Source organism: Didymella exigua, assembly GCF_010094145.1.
Source record: "Didymella exigua CBS 183.55 unplaced genomic scaffold M421scaffold_7, whole genome shotgun sequence".
NCBI lineage: Eukaryota > Fungi > Ascomycota > Dothideomycetes > Pleosporales > Didymellaceae > Didymella > Didymella exigua.
Window position 1 is genome coordinate 141,056 of NW_022984781.1, and position 17,955 is coordinate 159,010.

The 17,955-nt window shown below is 58.5% G+C and overlaps 4 protein-coding genes across 4 annotated transcripts; 3 read left to right on the plus strand and 1 right to left on the minus strand.

The window, feature by feature from the left end:
- Positions 1–810: 810 nt before the first annotated feature.
- M421DRAFT_418169 (uncharacterized protein) lies at positions 811–3,796 on the plus strand. Its single transcript, XM_033591699.1, has 2 exons — positions 811–1,624; positions 1,677–3,796. The coding sequence occupies exons 1-2, from the start codon at positions 962–964 to the stop codon at positions 3,423–3,425; spliced, it is 2,412 nt and encodes an 803-aa protein (XP_033450939.1). The 5' UTR covers positions 811–961; the 3' UTR covers positions 3,426–3,796.
- Positions 3,797–6,570: 2,774 nt separating this feature from the next.
- M421DRAFT_356552 (uncharacterized protein) lies at positions 6,571–13,111 on the plus strand. Its single transcript, XM_033589623.1, has 3 exons — positions 6,571–6,631; positions 6,686–11,264; positions 11,346–13,111. The coding sequence occupies exons 2-3, from the start codon at positions 6,776–6,778 to the stop codon at positions 12,905–12,907; spliced, it is 6,051 nt and encodes a 2,016-aa protein (XP_033450940.1). The 5' UTR covers positions 6,571–6,631; positions 6,686–6,775; the 3' UTR covers positions 12,908–13,111.
- A 293-nt stretch (positions 13,112–13,404) lies between these two features.
- M421DRAFT_58003 (casein kinase II subunit beta) lies at positions 13,405–14,288 on the minus strand (the record flags this gene model as incomplete). The annotated part of the gene is made up of 3 exons (XM_033595556.1): positions 13,405–13,854; positions 13,915–14,160; positions 14,232–14,288. 3 exons carry the CDS (start codon positions 14,286–14,288, stop codon positions 13,405–13,407), a joined length of 753 nt encoding a protein of 250 aa, XP_033450941.1.
- Positions 14,289–15,680: 1,392 nt separating this feature from the next.
- M421DRAFT_35952 (uncharacterized protein) lies at positions 15,681–17,387 on the plus strand (the record flags this gene model as incomplete). Its single annotated transcript, XM_033589654.1, has 5 exons — positions 15,681–16,218; positions 16,279–16,429; positions 16,478–16,508; positions 16,556–16,942; positions 16,989–17,387. Coding segments are annotated over 5 exons (1,506 nt in total), but the record flags the coding sequence as incomplete, so codon positions are not given.
- Positions 17,388–17,955: the final 568 nt, after the last annotated feature.

The window sequence follows — 17,955 nt, forward strand, 5'->3', positions numbered from 1 at the left end:
CATGATGACTGCGCCCTCATGTCCACCTCCCAAGCTGGCACAGGTGTCTTAAACCCCCTTTGGTCGATCCGCCGCTCACCTTCAGACCTCGTCTCGACCTGCTACCTCGACGTGGCACCCACGAGAGTGCAAGGCGCCACTTGACGGCTGAGCTTCGAGCGAAATAGGAAATGAGCTGACGCTATCCGCCAGGCTCATTTCCACGAACTGTCATTCAACGGCTGCGGAACAGCGGACTGTAGTGGAGTGTATATCAGCTGCGCAGTAGTCTGAACCTTGATGTTTGTTTGCTGCTTCCGTTGTTTGCCGATCTAGTCATCTAGATGGCTGGCTTACGGTCCCGCACATGGAGATTTGCCTGCGAGTCATTGCGGCGTTGAGGAGTGCTTTCTCAAGACATCGGAGTCGGGGTAGACGCGCATAACTGTTTGCACAATGCACGAATCTTTTTCCTCAGACACCTCGAATCATAACGATGACATTTGAGGCTCAACAGCCGGCTCTGCGCCCGCAAACGTTGGGCCTCCCCACTATCGAAACCTGCAACCGAATGCGAACGCTCCGCCCATTATTGGTCGATTGTACAAAGATCCCCTGATACAGTGAATTTAACTCCAGCCTGCTATATTTCAGCAGCAAATCAGCACACCAGGACAAGGTGGAGGCTTTCATAATTTGCCGGGGTCGCTTGATCCTCCCGGCGCTATCATCCCCTAAAGACGCCTGCAAAGACCGGTGGCCAGTGCAGCCGTGTCTACAGAGCCTAATGGAGCCGAATTAATGAAAGTCGCACGCGTGTGCCTGGCGCCTCTCGTCCGCTCGAGTCCTGTCTCACTTTGCAACATTCTTCAGCGATTCGACTGCGCGCGCAGGATTGCGTCTCAAACAGCGGCCTCCAGATCATGTTCAGATCCCCTGGAAAGCTAATATACCTAGCCGAATCCCCCGAACGCCTGCAGCCATGGTTCTCGCAGCCAAGCAGCGCGTTCCGTCGAGCCAGCGCAGCCCGACCCTTTCAGATGCTGCAATGATTCTGCCGGGCTTCGAGGCCGATCAAGCATGCAGCATGTCGCCCGTCTTCGAGCGCCCGCCCTCCGTGTCTGCTCTGTATGATGCGTATCAGAGCCCCAAACTAAGCTTCCCGCCCCAGAGCCGAAGCCGCGCTTCACAACAAAAGCAGTCACCTCCGCTCTCAGCACAGTCCTCGCGCTCGACACTGCGCAACATGGGCGACTCGGCAGCCAATGCCAAAAGGTCGCCCCCGCGCCATGAAGTGCTCGCATTGTCGCCCAAGAGTGACGCTAATGGGTTCAAGGGCTGGGAGGAGCAGGAGCAGCGCCGCCTCAGCACTGCAAGCTCGATGCTGAGCGAGGACTTTGAGAACTGGCCCGGGTTTGACAGCAGCCACGAGACGTTCGATGACAGCGGCGTGGGCCTCGAGGAACAGGAGATGCACAACCGAGTACCCCGCGGCCTGGCCAAAGACGGTGACGACATGGAAAACGAGCAGTGGACGAGCGGCCGGACTGGCAGCGATGAGGACGACATTGACGACCCACAGTCCTCGGCAGCACTAAGCCGCAGGGCTGAGATCATCCTAGCCAATGCGAAGAAGCGACTCAATGTATGCGTAACCGCATGCGGCGTATCGATTGGACGACCGCTAACTGTGACAGGTCATGGAGGGCAACCTCAGAGGAGCCAGAGAGTCGCTGGTCGTGTCGCCTACTTACCATCCAATAAGGAGCACCTCTGAGCTGTCCCAGCACATTGCGTCTTCACGAGAACGGGACCGGAGACTCTATGCTGGCATTGGACCAATTCCCCCACGCACGCCTCATCGCAACTCGCTACTTTACTCGACTAACATCTCTAGCCCAAGCCACGCCCGAGGTGCCAGCGAGACGTCAATCCCCCTGTCATTCACACCGTCCTACACGTCGAGGATGAGTACGAGTAAGCGAGCATCAAGCGCAATGGGAGCCGCAAGTGGTCCGTGGTCCGCAGAGAGCTTTGGACATGGCCGATTTCCGATCAAAGAGTCGCGCAGTCACGAGGTCATGCGTGACCCGCGAAACACCTGGAACACCACCGATTATCAGACACCTGGGAGATCGACCTCCAGGAGCTCAAGATCGCCTCCTGCTCTGGAGACGCTGCGTGAGGACGACAACGGACACACGCTGCAGAGATCAGCTTCAGCGACGAGTGGACTCCGCGATCAGATGAACGACTTGAAGGGGAGGATTTCGAGTCTGAAGCAGAGAGCCGCAGAGGATCACATGCGGCGACGGAGTCTCCAGAGCTTGCGCACGCCGAGCCCATTCACGTCATCTGAGGTTTGGTACCACGGAAAGGACGGGTATCAGGTTGGGACGTCCACGGTCACTCAGAACGCCGGGCTGGGCATCAAGACTGAGTCTCCAGCTAGAAAGGCGCTGTACGAAGAGGGACGTTCACCCACAACAACACTCTCGCAGCGAGAAGGGGAGACGCTGCTTGCATCAAAAGATCGGAGCCCCAAGGGGTTGGGCATCCAGCAAGTAGGCTGCAACCCACCTAGTACGATCGACGAAGTCACCGAAAGATCTGGCTCGACAGTCGAGAGCAGCGACGACCACGACCACGTCTCTGTCATTGGCAAGGACCTGGAGCCTGGCGGTGACAGCGTCTATGAGGATGCGGCTTACGAAATGCCTGTAACCGAGCGCCATGAGGATCGCGTGGATGCTTTCGACTACGAGCACTTTTTCTTGCACAGCGCCATGGGAACGTACAGCCTTGAAGACCGCCGATCTAGCACGAGCTCCAACAGCTCAACCGAGACCACACGACCTGTAACCGCAATGCAAAGCAGCGAAGACCTTAGCAACGCTGAAAAACGAATCTCCATGCATCAGAGGAACCCCAGCGTAGATTCCATCTCCTCAGTTGCCACTTTTGCCACAGCCGCCGAACACCAGTCCGACGAAGAGGATGACGAGGAAAACGAACAGATGGACCAGTTCTCTCAGCAGATCATCCAGCATAACCAACACATTGCCACTCAACGACCCTCTCTTGTATCTCTGCGCTCGGACTCGGCCATCAACATGCGGCGCGGAAACGGCATCTCTCCCACGCAGACTGCCATTTCCCGCGGATCCTCGCGCACCTCGTCATCTTCTGGTTCTCTGGCCAGTGGACTGCAGACGAGCAAGATCTACTCGATCCTTACAGAGAGCCAGAGTAACGAGCCACGTCTAGCGCTGAGCGAGGAAGAGAAGCAGCTCATCTACAGTCTCGCAGCCAGCTTTCAGAACGTCTGCGCAAATCTGCAAAACACGTGCGGCGAGCAGCACGACCGCAAGGCCTGGCGACAGCGCCTCGACGAGGCCCGCCGCGTACTGGCCGGCGAAGAGATTGAAGACGACCAATCTTTCTAGACAACGACCACCACCACGTATATAATGTGTATTAGTACCATCGGCAGCGTTTCAGCGTTGCTTCCCTGTACGATCTAGAGACTATCGTCTCGCTATACGACATTGACCGACACATATTTCCTACTACTTTCCACGACTACAATGAGCTCCACGCCATAGTACCATCAGCATTCGCATTTTGTGCAACCAGCCTCGGCTTGCCTTTTATCATACTTCGCGTTGTTACGTTTCGGTTGGGAGGGCATTTTCCAGTTTTGTATTGATACCCTGGGGTGGAGATGTGGCCGGTGTGGGCTTGTAGTCTAGATCTTTGAATATGGTGTAGCACATGCCACCTACGTACTTGCGCGCCAATGACAGCTATTGCATCTGGTCATTCAACAATGTGCATGTGTGCTCTTGACCCAACGCACTGTTTGTGCTTTACCGACGGCGTGGCTAGATTGAGGCAGAATGCTAGAGAAGGTCGGCTGCTGTGGGCCTTACATGTGTACCCCTCCCTGAGGCTGTCACGCAGCTTGATATCTGGTTGGCACGCGGTTTCAATGATACCGGGTGCGTGGAAGCGGTGACGATTGGTTCCACTCTCCTCACCATGAACATGAACATCAACACCAAGTCTGGTTGACACTCTGTTGACAGGCGCCCCACTTGCATCGACATGTCGAGCAGCAGCAGCGGCAGCTCAACTGCGTGCGTTGTCTCTGATCGTGTTCTCATCGTCGTCCAGGGCCATCGAAAGCGGCAGCTCTAATGCACGTTCGACTGGTGTGCAGCGCCGATTATTGCCGCTGCGTGTCATTGGGCGGCCCACGGTAGTTGCGGACTGGCGGTGAAGCTCCACGCCCCCAGCCACGGTCGCCAGGTGGTAAACGTGCGTGTGGAGGGCCAATTGGGGGATGCGCTGTGGGGAACAGGACTCGCTGGCAGCTCAAGGCAGATGGGCTAGACAGAGAAGAGCGGTGCTTGGTGCAGGGAAGTGAGTGTTGAAGCTCTGCCGCCCTCTGGGACTCCCGCGGCCACGCAAATGATGGCGAGTCCACCCACGACCCAGCAGCTCCCGAGGGCCTCATGCAATGCACTCACGGCCGCTAACTTGATCAGACTTTTCGTAGGCAGAACACTCTCTGCCTTAACCGCCCGCATCGCGCATCTGCGCTCCCTGCATTGAAGTGCTGCTTGCTGCATTGTTGACATCTCGTGCGGCCACGACTCATACGCCGCCCGCACTGTACACTCGCCCCTCCTCACACATCTAATTACCCCTCGATTCCACATCCATCACCCCTCATTTTCGTTTTTGGACTTTCCCAGCTGGTCTGGGCGTGAGTGTGACGAGTTGAATGAGACAGCAATTGGACGCCTCTGCCGGCTAAGAGCGCAAGGAGGGAGCGCTGATAAAGAATTCGATTGGCGTCTCGGGACGACAGCTTCTTGGAGGGCAGCTGGGCAGCACACTTTCGCCCTGTGACCAGTAGCCGGTCACGCATGCATCGCGAGTGCGCTTTGCTGGAATCAGACGCTTGACGGGCCCTGCGCCCCTGCATCGCCCCTGCGTCGCCCACCGTTTCCACGACCACAAGGTTTCTGTCGCTCGTTGCTACGTGCGCGCACCCGAGTCTGGGAGTTTGTCTGGCGGTTTCGGCTGTCAAACTTGCGCCGGAACGCATCGCCAGATTAGCTTCTTGCGCGCTGTAGAGGAGGAGCGTTTGCTTGCGTGTACCACCACCGCTGTACGGGCGCACGCTGTTTCGACGAGACCTGCAGCGAAGTCACGCCCCGCGATACATAGCGACTGCTCGCGACCGCACCGCCGCTACAGCACCGCACTGCGTTCATTGCCGCCCTCTGCCCACCCGCCGCTCGAGTCTTGCGGTACCTGCGCGTGCTCATGTGCCCGTCTACACTGTGCTCCCTCTGTTTGCGCATCTCGAGATACCCGCACAATGTCCCGCACCGCAACACCGCGCGCGGCGACCACCACGCCAGCACCAGGACAAAGGACTCGGCCGTCTACGAGGACTGGTTCGGTTGAAGGTCGCAAGAGCTGCATGGAGGAATTGCACTGTTCAAAAGCGTGGGAAGTACGCAGCTACACATCCGCAGACATGGCAGCGTGGGCGTCTGAGAACGACGGGCCCACTGCTGGTCTGATGGAGGACGTGGTCGATGCGCTAGAGTGGCTGGAATGCCGCAGCGTTGGCCAGGACAAAGGGACAGACAGACGCGCTTTCTCGGTACGGCACGCTTCATTTAGTCGCTCTTTCCCCTGTTTTGGTTACACCTACAACCTCCCCACCGAACCAACCTGATCTGTCAAACGTCACCTCTGCACTCTTCGAAGCTCAACATCTAACGACCGCCAGTTTCACGACCTCACGACCCAGCTCCCACAGCTTCTTCCATATACACCAGTTCCGTCTACAGACCTCTGGATCGATTCGTCCCTGCGCAACCATGAAACACCACCGCCTTCCTACGACGACAGCTTTGCAGACCTTCCGCCAGACTACACATCCACTGATGCGCTAGCCACAGCGCAGACGCCTAAATACACACCTTTTCCTTCCCTCCATGCTTCGCTCTGCTCTGATGTGCCAAACTGTCTGCGAACTAGACGCAACACATCCCCTGCTTCCTCTTTGTTCATAGACGAGAAATCGCTATATACGGAGATTGATTTCGGCTTCACCAACGACGGAGTCAGGTCTCACGCAAAGAAGAACAACAAGAAGAAGACGCCTGCGAAGCCCGCAACGACATCCAATGCCATTGACGAACCGCCAACACCGCCTGAAGACCCAACACCGCCTGAAGACCCAACACCGCCAGCTGATGGAGGAGGTTCAGGCGGCGGCGACGGCGGAGACGGAGGCGATGGCGACAAAGATAAAGACAAACCTGGCGATGACTTGGGCGACTGGGGCGATGCTGGAACCAAGAAAAAGAAGAAGTCCAAGAAGCAAGCGCAAGAGGAAGAGGCTGAACGTCTGAAAAAAGAGGAAGAGGAGGCAGCAGCGAAAGCCGCTGAGGAAGCAGAAGAGGCAGAGCGCATTAGAAAGGAGGAAGAAGACGCGGAAGCTGAGAAGGCAGCAGCTGCAGCCGCCGCCGCCGCTCCAGATCTTAGCTGGGCCAATGATCCACCTGCAACTGATGATTGGGCGTCTTTCGGAGGCACTGGTAAGAAGAAGAAGAAAAAGGGAAAGGTTCGTCGATTCGGCTACTCACTAATGACATATGGCAGGCGCTAACTAATGCAGGGTGAACCAGCGCCTCCACCCCCTCCCGACCCGCCAGCCGTGGAAACCTTTAGCGATGTGAACCTCGACGACGGTGCACCTAAACTTGATATGAACTTCGGCAGTTCTGGCGATGGCAAGGATCTGCTCGGCGGTGCCGGCTGGTCTGGCGGCTGGGGCGGGGCGAAGGCAACGACATCGTGGGCACTGGGAGACACTGCCTCGAAAGACACGTCAGGAGATAACCCCTGGGGCTCGACAGATAAGAAAAAGCAGAACGATGGCTTCGATTTCGACTTCGATGCGTTCAAAAGCGCGCCAGCAGACGCACCAGCTGCCGAGCCGGCAGCAGAAGAAGATCCGTGGAACAGCTTTAGTACGACCAAGTCTAAGAAGAAGAAGAAGCAGGGCAGCGCTGCTCTGCTCGAAGAGTCGATACCAGAACCGCCACCAGAGCCTGTTCCTGAACCTCCAAAAGCTGAAGATGACAGTTGGGGAAGCTTCACGTTCGGCGGCGACAAGAAGAAGAAAAAGAAGGGGGCGGAGGACCTGCCACCTCCAGAACCAGAACCGGTCGTTGAGCCAGAGCCAGAACCAGTCCCAGAACCTCCTCCACCCGAACCAGTTCCTGAAGTACCAGCAGTGGATCCTTTCGCCGGTCTTAGCAAGTCGCAGAGGAAGAAGCTTGAGAAGAAGATGAAAGAGGAAGCTGCTGCGAAAGAAAAAGAGGATGCTGAGCGGAAAAAGCTGGATGAAGAGGATGCTGAGCGGATCAGGCTGGATAAAGAGGAAGCTGAACGCAAGGCGATTGAGGAGCAGGAAGCCGAGCTCAAGCGTCTCGAAGAAGATGAGGCTGAGGCCCAACGACTTGAGGAGGAGGAGGCCGTGCGCATCGCACAGGAGGAGGCTGACCGTCTTGCTGCTGAAGCTGCTGAGGCCGAGAAAAAGAAGGCCAACGCTGCGTTAGACGATGGCTGGGGTGGCATCACGACGACATCTTCGAAGAAAAAGAAGAAAAAGAAGGGTGCTGTTGAAGAGGAAGCTCCTCCACCACCACCGCCTCCGCCTCCGCCGCCAGAGCCCGTTATAGAGCCCGAACCTGAGCCTGTTGTTGTTGAACCTTCGCCAGCCAAAGAAGAAGAGGATCCTTGGGGCAGCTTCGGAACGACCAAAGTTAAGAAGAAAAAGAAGAAAGGGGCCGTCGAGGAAGAGCCCCTGCCACCACCGCCTCCACCTCCACCAGAGCCCGAGGTCATTGCGGATCCTGTCGAAGTCGTTTCACCACCTGCAGAGGATGACGGATGGGCTGAAGATTGGGGCCTGCCAACAACGACTAAGAAAAAGAAGTCCAAGAAGGGCGCCGCTGCCGAAGTCCCTGAACCAGATCCGGTTGTCGTACTCGATGCCGAAGTCCCAGAAGCCGAGCCTGAGCCTGTCGTCGTTGCCGAAGAGAAGAAAGAGAAAAAGAAAGAGAAAGAGAAAGAAGGCGGCGGCGACTGGGGTTTCAGCTCGATCTGGGGCGGTGGCAAGAAGGACAAGAAGAAAAAGAGCAGCAGCAAGACCGTTGAGCCAGAAATGGAGCTTGAGCCAGTTGTGGTTACTGACGTTCAGGAGCCGGTTGCCGTGGAAGAGCCGCTGCTCGACGATGAAGACGAATGGGGCGCGCCTTCCTGGAGCAAGGGCAAGCGAAGCTCGAAAGCTGATGTACAGGTCGAAGTCGTCGAAGAGTCGACAGATCCTGTGCAGAAACCAGACGATGATGATCCATGGGGCAGTGCAGCTTTCAACATTGGCAAGAAGGCTAAGAAGGGCAAGAAGGGCATACTCGGCGCATCGTCGCCTCCAGAACCTGAGCTGCCACCGCCTCTTGAGATCGAAGCTCCTCCTCCAGTTGAAGAGGAACCTGATCCGTGGGACGATGCCACTACGTCGTCCAAAAAGAAGAAGAAGAAGAAGGGTGAGTCTGCTGACGAGCTTACCAAGACGACTTCGAAGGACTCCGCTCCCAAGTCTGCCACTGAAGACTTGCTTGGCCTGGATGAACCGGCCCCAGAGATTGTAGAGGATGCTCCTGTCGAGGATAAAAAAGAGAAGAAAGATAAAGACAAAGACAAGAAGAGCTCGTCGAAGTCCTCGAGCATGTGGGGCGCATTTGGCGGATCCTCGTCCAAGAAAGAGACATCTACTGAGAAGCGGAAACGCGAAAAGAAAGAGGCTAAGGAGGCTGAAGAAGCTGCAGAGAAAGCACGTCTTGAACAAGAGGAGGCCGATCGAGTTGCCGCTGATGCTGCTGAGGCCGAAGCTGCTGCTGCCGCCGCTGCCGAGACCGAGGCTGCCGCTGCTGCCGAGGCCGAGGCCGAAGCTGCTGCTGAGCTCGCCCGGATCGCGACCGAAGAGGAAGAGCGGAAAAAGCGCGAGGAAGAAGAGGCAGCCAAAAGCTCCGGCTGGGGCAGCAGCATTTGGGGCTCGTCCAAGACTAAGAAAGAGACCATTAAAGAGCGAAAGGCCCGTGAGAAACTGGAAGAGCAGGAGCGGATCGAGCGCGAGGCGAAAGAGGTCGAGGAGGCTGCAGAGAAGGAACGGCTCGAGAGGGAAGAGGCTGATCGCGTCAAAGCCGAAGAAGATGACAAGCTCCGAAGCGAAGCCAAGGCAGCCGCTGACGCAGCGCTGGCAGCTGACGAAGCTCGACTTGACAAGGAGGACGAAGCACGTATGCTCCGCGAGGACTTCGAAGCGACGTCCGGTCCGCCGTCCAAGAAAGAGACTTCCAAGGCTAAGAAAGATCGCGAAGCGAAAGAGAAGAAGATGAAGAAGCAGATCGAAAAGCTCGAACAAGAAGCCATCGACGCTGCTGATGCCGCCACCAAGGCTCAGCAGGATGCTGACAATCTCGAAGCTGAGTGTGTCGCAGCCGGCTTCGACATCGCGTTCTTGGATGAGTGTAAGAGGACGTCGGAACCTGCTGCAGAAGAGGCGCCTCCACCGCCACCCGAGGAAGATATTCCGCAACCTGAGGAAGAAGCTGCTCCGACTGCAGACGACGATCTTTGGGACTCTGTCAAAGATATTCCTGAGGATGAACTTCTTGCTGAGCTTGGCGAGACCAAGACGACGCTACCTGTCAAGAAGAAAGAGGAGGCTGGAGGGTGGGGAAGTGCCTGGGGCATCTCACTGCGTAAGACTAAAAAAGAATCCGAACCCGAACCTGTCGTTGTTCCAGATCCCGAACCAGTCGCTGAACATGAACCAGAAACTGCTGCAGAGCCAGAACCTGAGCCCGTGTTGGTCGAAGAGGCGCCTGTCCTTTCTGCCAAGGAGTTGAAGAAGCTTGAGAAGGCTAAGAAGAAGAAGGGCAAGCTTGTCGAACCTGAGCCTGAGCCTGAGCCTGTGCCGGAGCCGGAGCCGGTCATCGTCCCGGAACCTGTGCCTGAGGCTGTCGTAGAAGCTGGTCTGGAACCTGTCTTTGAAGATGCTCCTGAACCTCCACCGCCGCCGCCAGTCGAGATCATCGAGGCTACGCCCAAGAAAGAGAAGAAGAGCAGCAAAAAGTCTAAGAAGTCCAAGTACGAGGATCCATTCGCCGTGGAAGAAGAAGCCATCGTCGTGCCGCCTCCGCCTGCGGCAAGAAGGTCACCTATCCCAGGCGGGTTTCCGGACGAGGAAGACATGTTGATCGATATGTCTGAACCGCCGCCACCGCCCGCGAATCTCGAACCCGAGGCTGCTCCAGAAGTGGCTCCAGAAGTGGTCCCCGAACCTGAGCCCGTTGTCGAGGAGCCTGTTGTCGTGGTTCCTGAAAAGAAATCAAAGAAGCTTAAGAAAGGCAGCAAGTCATCCAAATCGACACCTGTCGTCGAAGCACCACCTCCTCCGCCGCCACCGCCACCACCACCGCCAGCTGAGCTTGATGAGTTTGTTGACGCCGAGGACGGACAAGCAGAGGTTGTTATCTTGGATAGTGCACCTGTCGACCGTGAGATGCTGCTGGACGACGATTTGCTAGCCACTGAAGAAGCTCCAGCTAAGCCTCCGACGCCACCACCTGAGAACATCGACCCTGTAGTTATGGATTCGCCAAAGAAAGAGCGTGCAAAGGTCCATCGCACTGGCACATCTGGGACATGGGGATCGTGGGGCGCGACGCCCCAGAAATCCAGCAAGTCAAGAGAGAGCAGGAAGAAGTCACGCGATGACGGTGGTAGTGCTGAGAAGCCGAGCATTAGTCGGTCAAAGTCTGCACGCACATCGTCGACGAGGGATCGAGATGTCATGTCCAAGTCGTCTGGGTCTGACAAGATGTCGAAGACGCCTTCTGCCGCACGGAGCAAACCTCAGCGTGCGTCTACGGGCATTGGAGCACTGTTTGGTGCCTCTCCTTTTGGAACAGCACCTGCGCATCCTCGATCCAAGTCGCATCGAACATCGGCAACTCCCAAGATGCTTTCGCGTCGCAATTCGATAGACCGCGACGCTGCAATGATGTCGCCACCGCAAACCGACACAGACATCCGATACTCGTCGAAAGCTGACAGGATTCTGGGGAGGGAGAAGCCGTCTCGAAGGTCGAGCACCAGAGACAAGGGCAAGTCCAGAGACAGAGGTAAGCATTTCACTAGCACGTTGGGCGCCATTGGTCGGCCCGCCGTAAGCAACGGTTGGACGGAGCTAACCGAGAGCTCAGCTGTGCCCGACCCGTACCCCGTTGAAGACGACCTCGTGATGCTGGACGAACCTCCCACACCTGTGCAGGAGCGGCCAGAGACCAAACGTCGCAAATCGAAGCGCGGTTCAGAGCAGCCCGAGGAGCCCATCACTGCGCCGCCTAGCGCCGACGACCCTGTCATTGTGGATCCCATGGATGTGGAGCCAGCCCCAGTTGAGGCCGAGCGCCGGCCTCGCCGCGAACGCGAACGCGAACACTCGCGACGCGAACGAGCACCGTCGAGCGCAAAGGACGCAATGCCCACGCTGGCGGGTGTCGCCGGCACTGCTGCTGCCGTCAGTGGCCTGAAGAGCATGTTTGCGTTCGGCCGCAAGAAGAGCGTTGCGCAGCCGCCAGACGACGACGCGCGCGACCGGCGCAGAGCCTACGAGACGGAAGACGAGCGCAGACGGCGCAAGCGGTCCACGATGCGCGGTGAGATGGACGAGGACGAGGCCAAGCGCCTGCGACACGAGCGTCGCAGCGTGCGCCGAGAGCGCGAGGAGGCTGACTACATGGCGTCGGGCGCAAATGGCAACGGCAGCCCCGACCACGACCCCGAGCGCGAGGCACGACGAGCTGAGCGCCGAGCGCGTCGCGAGCGAGACGGCGACAGGGGCTCGCGGCGGGCGGAGCTGGACGAGGTTGAGGCCAAGGCTGAACGGCGGCGCGAGCGAGAGCGCGAGAACGAGGCGGCCATCCTCGCGCAGAAGAAGGCGCGCCAGACGGCCGAGCTGGAGCGTCGCAACAAGCAGGCCGAGGAAGAGCTGCGTCGCATGGCCGAGAAGGACGAGCGCAGACGCCTGCGCGCCGAGCGCAAGAGCACCGATGACCGCGAGCACCGCTCGGCTCGCCGCAAAGACAGTATCCGCGAAGCGCCCCGCCCGTACAATGACCGCCGCCGCTCCCACCAGGCTGAGACGGAAGACGACCGCCGCCGCCGCCACGACGACCGCCGAGCCGCGCGCCGCGCATCAGAGTACCCCGCGCCGCCGGCCAACGGCGCCGGCGAGCCCATCACCGACTACTTCGACAGCCGCAACGCCGAGACCAGCGGGTCGGCGCAGCGCAGCTCCAAGCACCGGTCGCGGCGCGGCGAGGATGGTGAGCAGGTGTACCTCAACAAGGGCCCGGACAAGACGTCGTCGTGGGTGCAGTCGCTCTCGGACGACAACCCGCTACCGCCGCCGATCGCGGAGACGATTCTTGACCCGCCGCCGGGCAGCCGCGAGGCGGTGGACGACGAGGAGACGCCGAGCATGGACGAAGACATACGGCTGCGGATCGCGGGGCGGCGGGGGCCGAAGCGCGACAAGGAGCGAGCAGAGAGGCACGGGGAGCGCGATAGGAAGAAGGAGCGGCGGCGCAGCTACTACGAGGACGACGAGGAGCCGGCGGCGCCGCGCAGCTCGAGGCGCGACTCGCGCCGGAACACGTACGACAAGTACGAGCAGCCGACGCGGACGTGGGACGGCAAGGAGGAGACGCCGCGCGGGGTCAAGAGGGGGAGCTGGCTGAAGAAGATTGCGGGCTTGAAGTGAGGCTTGCAGTGAGGCTTGGAGTGAGGGCTGAAGTGAGGTGGCTTGGCTGAGGTGGCTTTCAGATTGCCGGCTTTCAGATTACCGGCTTAAAGTGACTACTTTTGCACTGCATTGCGCGGCGTTGGGCGGCTTGTCTTGCATGGCACTCGCACAGCGTGGGCATAGCGTGGGCTGGGTCTTTGTTGTAAGAGTGTGAGTGCGTCATGCTGTGTTTGTTTGTTTGTTTGTTTGTGTGTTTGTTTTGTCTCGTCCTGTCTGTTTGCTTTACCTTTCCTCACGACGTCCATGACACACTGCGAGCGAATCCGTAGCTTCGAGATAGATACCCCATCTGTTATACTGTGTTCCTTATACTGTGTTCCTTATACTGTGTCCCTTGTACTGTGTCCCAAGAGACTGCTATGGTATTCATGCGGTATTGCCCACTGCGCCCAGCCAACGCCCATCGCCTGTCCCATGCCGTCTGCTCATAGCGTCAGGTCCGTCTCGAAGTTGTTCTACTCGTGCGGGAGGGCTGCGCCGTCCATGTCCTCGTCGTCCTCGTCGTCGTCCAGCTCGTCGTCCTCGTCCTCGAAGCCCGTCTCGATCTTCAGGGCCTTCAGGCGGTCCTTTGTGGCGTCGCGCTGGTCGCCCTGCCACCTCGACAGGGCGGCGGCGGCGTGGACCTTGAAGCCAAAGACGCGCGGCTCGTAGCGTCGCTGGGATTTCGGCGGCAGCATGGCCGGGTAGACCTGGAACATGATGTTGTGGAACGAGGTGCCGAAGTAGGCGCCGTCGATTACTGCGTGGCGCGACGACTTGGGGTTGTACAGGTCCTCGCAGCGCGCGCAGTACAGCTTGACGGGCGACGTGTTGGCCACGTCCGACTGGCCCATGGGCAGCAGCGGCTGCGACTCGCACATGACGCGCGGGCACTTGCCAAAGTCGGACTTTTTGAACTTCTCGAGCTGTGTCCGTCGTCAGCCGTGTGCCAGGCGGGTCGTGAGAGACTGCGGGGGACTGCGCACCATCTTGGCCAGCCCGCGCGTCGTGACGATGTAGCGCGCGTGGACGAGCCCGTACAGGTGACGCGCCGACTTCTCAATCTGCTCGCGCATCTCGTCGTCGCAGTCGAAGTCGAACACGTCCGTGACGAGGTCGAGCGCATGTTGGTAGTACTGGACTTCTGTGTTCAGCCCCGTCAGGTTGAAGCGGTCGGTGAGGTACTCCTCGTCGATCTCGCAGAAGTACTCGTTGCCCCGGGACGATATGAACTGCGCGCACGTCAGCTCGCTCTGCTGAACCCCAACCCTAACCCTAAGCCTAAGCCTAAGCAGACACCCACCCAGTCGCGCCAGTAGCTTGTGTAGTCGCTGTCGGTGTCGCTGTTGAAGTCCTCCATGGTGCGCAGGCGGCGACTCCTGATGCGCCGTGTGCAGCGAGTCTTGGTGCGCCGGTGTGCCGGTGTGCCGGTATGGCGACTGTCGTGGCGACTGTCGAGGCGACCGAGATGCGGGAGGTCCGTTTGCCGTCGAGTCGAGTCGAGTGTGTGTGCCCACGCGCGGGCCGCGGTTGCTGTGAACTGGCGACCGGTCTCACCTGCGAATGCTATGCGCGGGGTCCTGCGTCGCTTGTCCGCGGATGCGTCTAGCCGTATTGGTACTAGCCTCGATTTCGCCGCTGTTGTCCCATTCGAGCCGTTGCCCACCCATCCGACTTCGCCGTTGCTCACGAGTCTTTGCATCCAACACGGAATTCAGAACGGACTTCTGGAAACGGCTTACGTCCAAAGTGTACTGTAGACTTTCACGCCGTCCCCCTCAGGTTCTTGCCCGTACCTGTTTCAGCCATGCGGTGTCGTGCGTGCTCCGTCAATCTTGCCGATGCAGCGTCTTGCACAAGGTTTCGAGAGACGGCGAGCCATGGTAGTACGGTTCACACTTCTGTCTGTTAGAAGCAGACCAGCCCTTCCTAAACTTCTCCATGTCAACTAGCAGGCTACTTGGCGCTTTCAACATTTGACTACGTCAAAACCCATCAACCGTCGCCGCGCTAGCAGCCACCCCACAGCAAGTCATCGCCAACGGGCTCGCTCCGGCCCATATATACTCTCCGCGCGCCCACCCGCAACGTCAGCTGCTCCATTTCGAACTCTCCATGCTCGTCGTACCGCTCGTGGTACCTGCATTCGACGTATCCGACAAAAGCCCTTGACGATTTCAAGTGACCGTGGGATGTGGACATTTGTGCTGATGTCGAGAAACCATGGACCCTGACTTACTTCGTACAGCCTACTTTTTGGCTCGGCACGCGAGAGGAGCAATAGGACTCGTCCCCTCTGTCGAAAACGTCAACGACTGTTGTGCGATTCGCTGTCCACGTTCTTTCTGTTCCCTGCATTCTTCCAATTTTCAAACTCTAACCACACCAACTAACGAGTAGCTCCATCGGCCTGTAGCGTCATGCTGGTCTACGGAAATCGCGCAGCTCCGTCCAACACTGTAACTACAGATCCTTCGCGTTATCTAGATTCTTACCTGGCGGACATGGACTCGTTGTGTGGCCCGGCGTTTTAGCCATATACTGCGCGACAGCAGCTTTTCGTATCTTCCACCGTGCCATTTCGCTCCCACTCCCAACCCGCAACATGGACGAAGACCTCAACGATGCCCTCAAGGAGGGCTTCATGGTACCTTCGCTGCCACGCATTGATTCAGCAAGCGACTCGGGCGACTGTGGAGACGCCTCCTCAAGTGATGACACTGGAGACACCGGATACAGACTGAAGCAGGGTCGCTACTCGACCGACCTTGAATACGCCTACGATCTCAGTCCACCGCCGCCCACCAACACGGACAGACGTGCCGAGGCTATTGCTGAGCGACTGTTCTCGTTCGAACATCTGAATATCATTCTCAAAGACAATGCTCAGCTCCAGCGATTCACTACGTTCCTCATGCGATACAAAGCACACTGCATCCCGACCCTGGTCCGATACCTAGACTCGCAGAAGGCTCTGAAAGCGATACAGTATGCGAATGCGCTGGCAGATCAGATCACACAACAGCCGAACTGGCCAACAAAGGCAAACGCCGCCTCTCTGGACCCGGACTTCGAGCAGCTGTCGCAGCGGTCGCTAGACGATCTCGTTGCTGAGGCGCTCCCTGCATATGTGACGTTCAGTGTGGTGGATGTCGTCACAGAACTGCTGAACAAGGAGATTATGGGGAGGAACACACCAGTCATGCGAGAGCTTGTGCATGGTCTTGCCGAGGTGTACTGTCTGACCGATCCAACCCAAGAGGGCAGTCCGATCGTGTTTGCCTCAGAAGGTAAATCTCATCCTTGGAGCACGCCATCTGTCCATCTCGACGGCTGACGGTGCACTGCAGAGTTCTACAACGCCACTCAATGTAACAGTAGCTACGCAATCGGCAAGTCTTGTCGCTTTCTCCATGGCCCGAGAACCGACAAACACGCCATCGAGAGACTGGACAAGGCCATGCTGGGGCAGCAGGAAGTCGTTGAGACCATGATACAGTAGTGAGTGCTGACTGGTCTGTCACTACCGACGTCACTGACACCATACAGCCGGCAAGACGGTACCCCTTTTCTGGCACTTGTACAGTAGCTTGTTCCCATACCCTGAACCCGTTCTGACATTGTTAGGTCATGATTTCGCCATTGAAGGACAACAGAGGAGCTGTTCGCTACTGCATCGGCGCTCGAATCGACATCACGCAGCTCGTTGAAGGCGGCAGAACCATGGATTCGTTCCACCAGCTGCTCACTGGAGACCGCCCTGCAACGCCTGTCGCGGACCCGCTGGAGAACAGACCGACACTCAGGGCACTGCGAGACTTTGGAGACCTTCTGAACGACGAAGAGAGAGTGTCAATGGGAGATAATGACATGATGCGCGTCGACTCTCGACCAAGCACCCCGAGAATGTCACAAACCCCCACACAAAGGCGCTTTATCGGCATAGAAGAGCGCATATCCCAAGACGGCCTGCGCTCCCACTACTCCGGCCAAGTCCCAGGCGTGTACCAAAACGTACGCTCTCACTCCTTCTTCCCCACTACACAGCTAACAGCCCCAGTACATCCTCGTCCGCCCCTATCCTTCGCTTCGCATCATCTTCACCTCCCCCTCCCTCCGCATCCCCGGCCTCTGCCAATCCAGACTCGGAGACCACATCGGCGGCCCGGAGCACGTGCGCGACTCGCTCATCGAAGCCCTCGCCCAAGGCATCGGCGTCACCGCAAAGGTCTCGTGGCTGGCCCGCACCAGCCGGCTGTCTACACACCTCGAAGTCCCCCACACGTTGGACGATGCAAGCATCACCACAACCGACGAGCACGTCGAGGGCAAGGCGCGGTGGATCCACTGCACGCCCCTCATCGGCTCAGACGCAAAAGTCGGCGTTATCATGGTAATTATGGTCGACAGGCCTGACGCGAGCCATCTGCCAGGCGCAAGCAGCGTGTCGAGCACGCGGGCCAGCGGGTCAGGAGCCATCGGTCCTATACCGCCCCGCGCGCGCGCGACGAGCCATGTGAGCCAGCGCTCCGACACGCCCGAGCGCTGGGCGCCGCACGCGCGCTCCGGGCCCGCGAGCATCATCAGAGGCCGCCCGAGCGCAGACGGTTCGCGGAAGAGCTTCGACATGGCCGCCGGCCGTACTCTGTCGCCACCGCCGCTCGTTAATAATAGTACCGCCGCCGCAGCCAATCCGCCGCGCAGCAGGGGCGGCAGCAGATTGTACGCCGACTGGATGAAGGAGATTCGCGAGGCGCAGAAGCGCGTCGATTCGTTCAGCACGCGGCTGCGCGAGCACGAGGTGCACGATTCCATGCTGAGCATGGCGCGCGCCGTCGAGGTCAAGGCCGTGAACGGGCGGGGGCGTACGGCAAACGTCCCCGGCACCTTTTGATCGCGTCGTCGTGGTTTGCGGTGCGTGGTGCCTGCCTGACCACGGCGGCCCCTGGGTGGGTATTACGATACGAGGTGATGAGGTGACAGCTGGTCTGGACTTGGGGTGGATATAATGCGAACAGCATGTTTTT

What these genes read in the sequence shown, in the direction of transcription:
- M421DRAFT_418169 (XM_033591699.1), top strand. Translation starts at nt 962, where the DNA reads ATGGTTCTCGCAGCCAAGCAGCGCGTTCCGTCGAGCCAGCGCAGCCCG. An exon ending in ATGCGAAGAAGCGACTCAAT is followed by an intron (nt 1,625 to 1,676) that starts GTATGCGTAACC and finishes TAACTGTGACAG; the next exon opens with GTCATGGAGGGCAACCTCAG.
- M421DRAFT_356552 (XM_033589623.1), top strand. Translation starts at nt 6,776, where the DNA reads ATGAACTTCGGCAGTTCTGGCGATGGCAAGGATCTGCTCGGCGGTGCC. An exon ending in GGGCAAGTCCAGAGACAGAG is followed by an intron (nt 11,265 to 11,345) that starts GTAAGCATTTCA and finishes CCGAGAGCTCAG; the next exon opens with CTGTGCCCGACCCGTACCCC.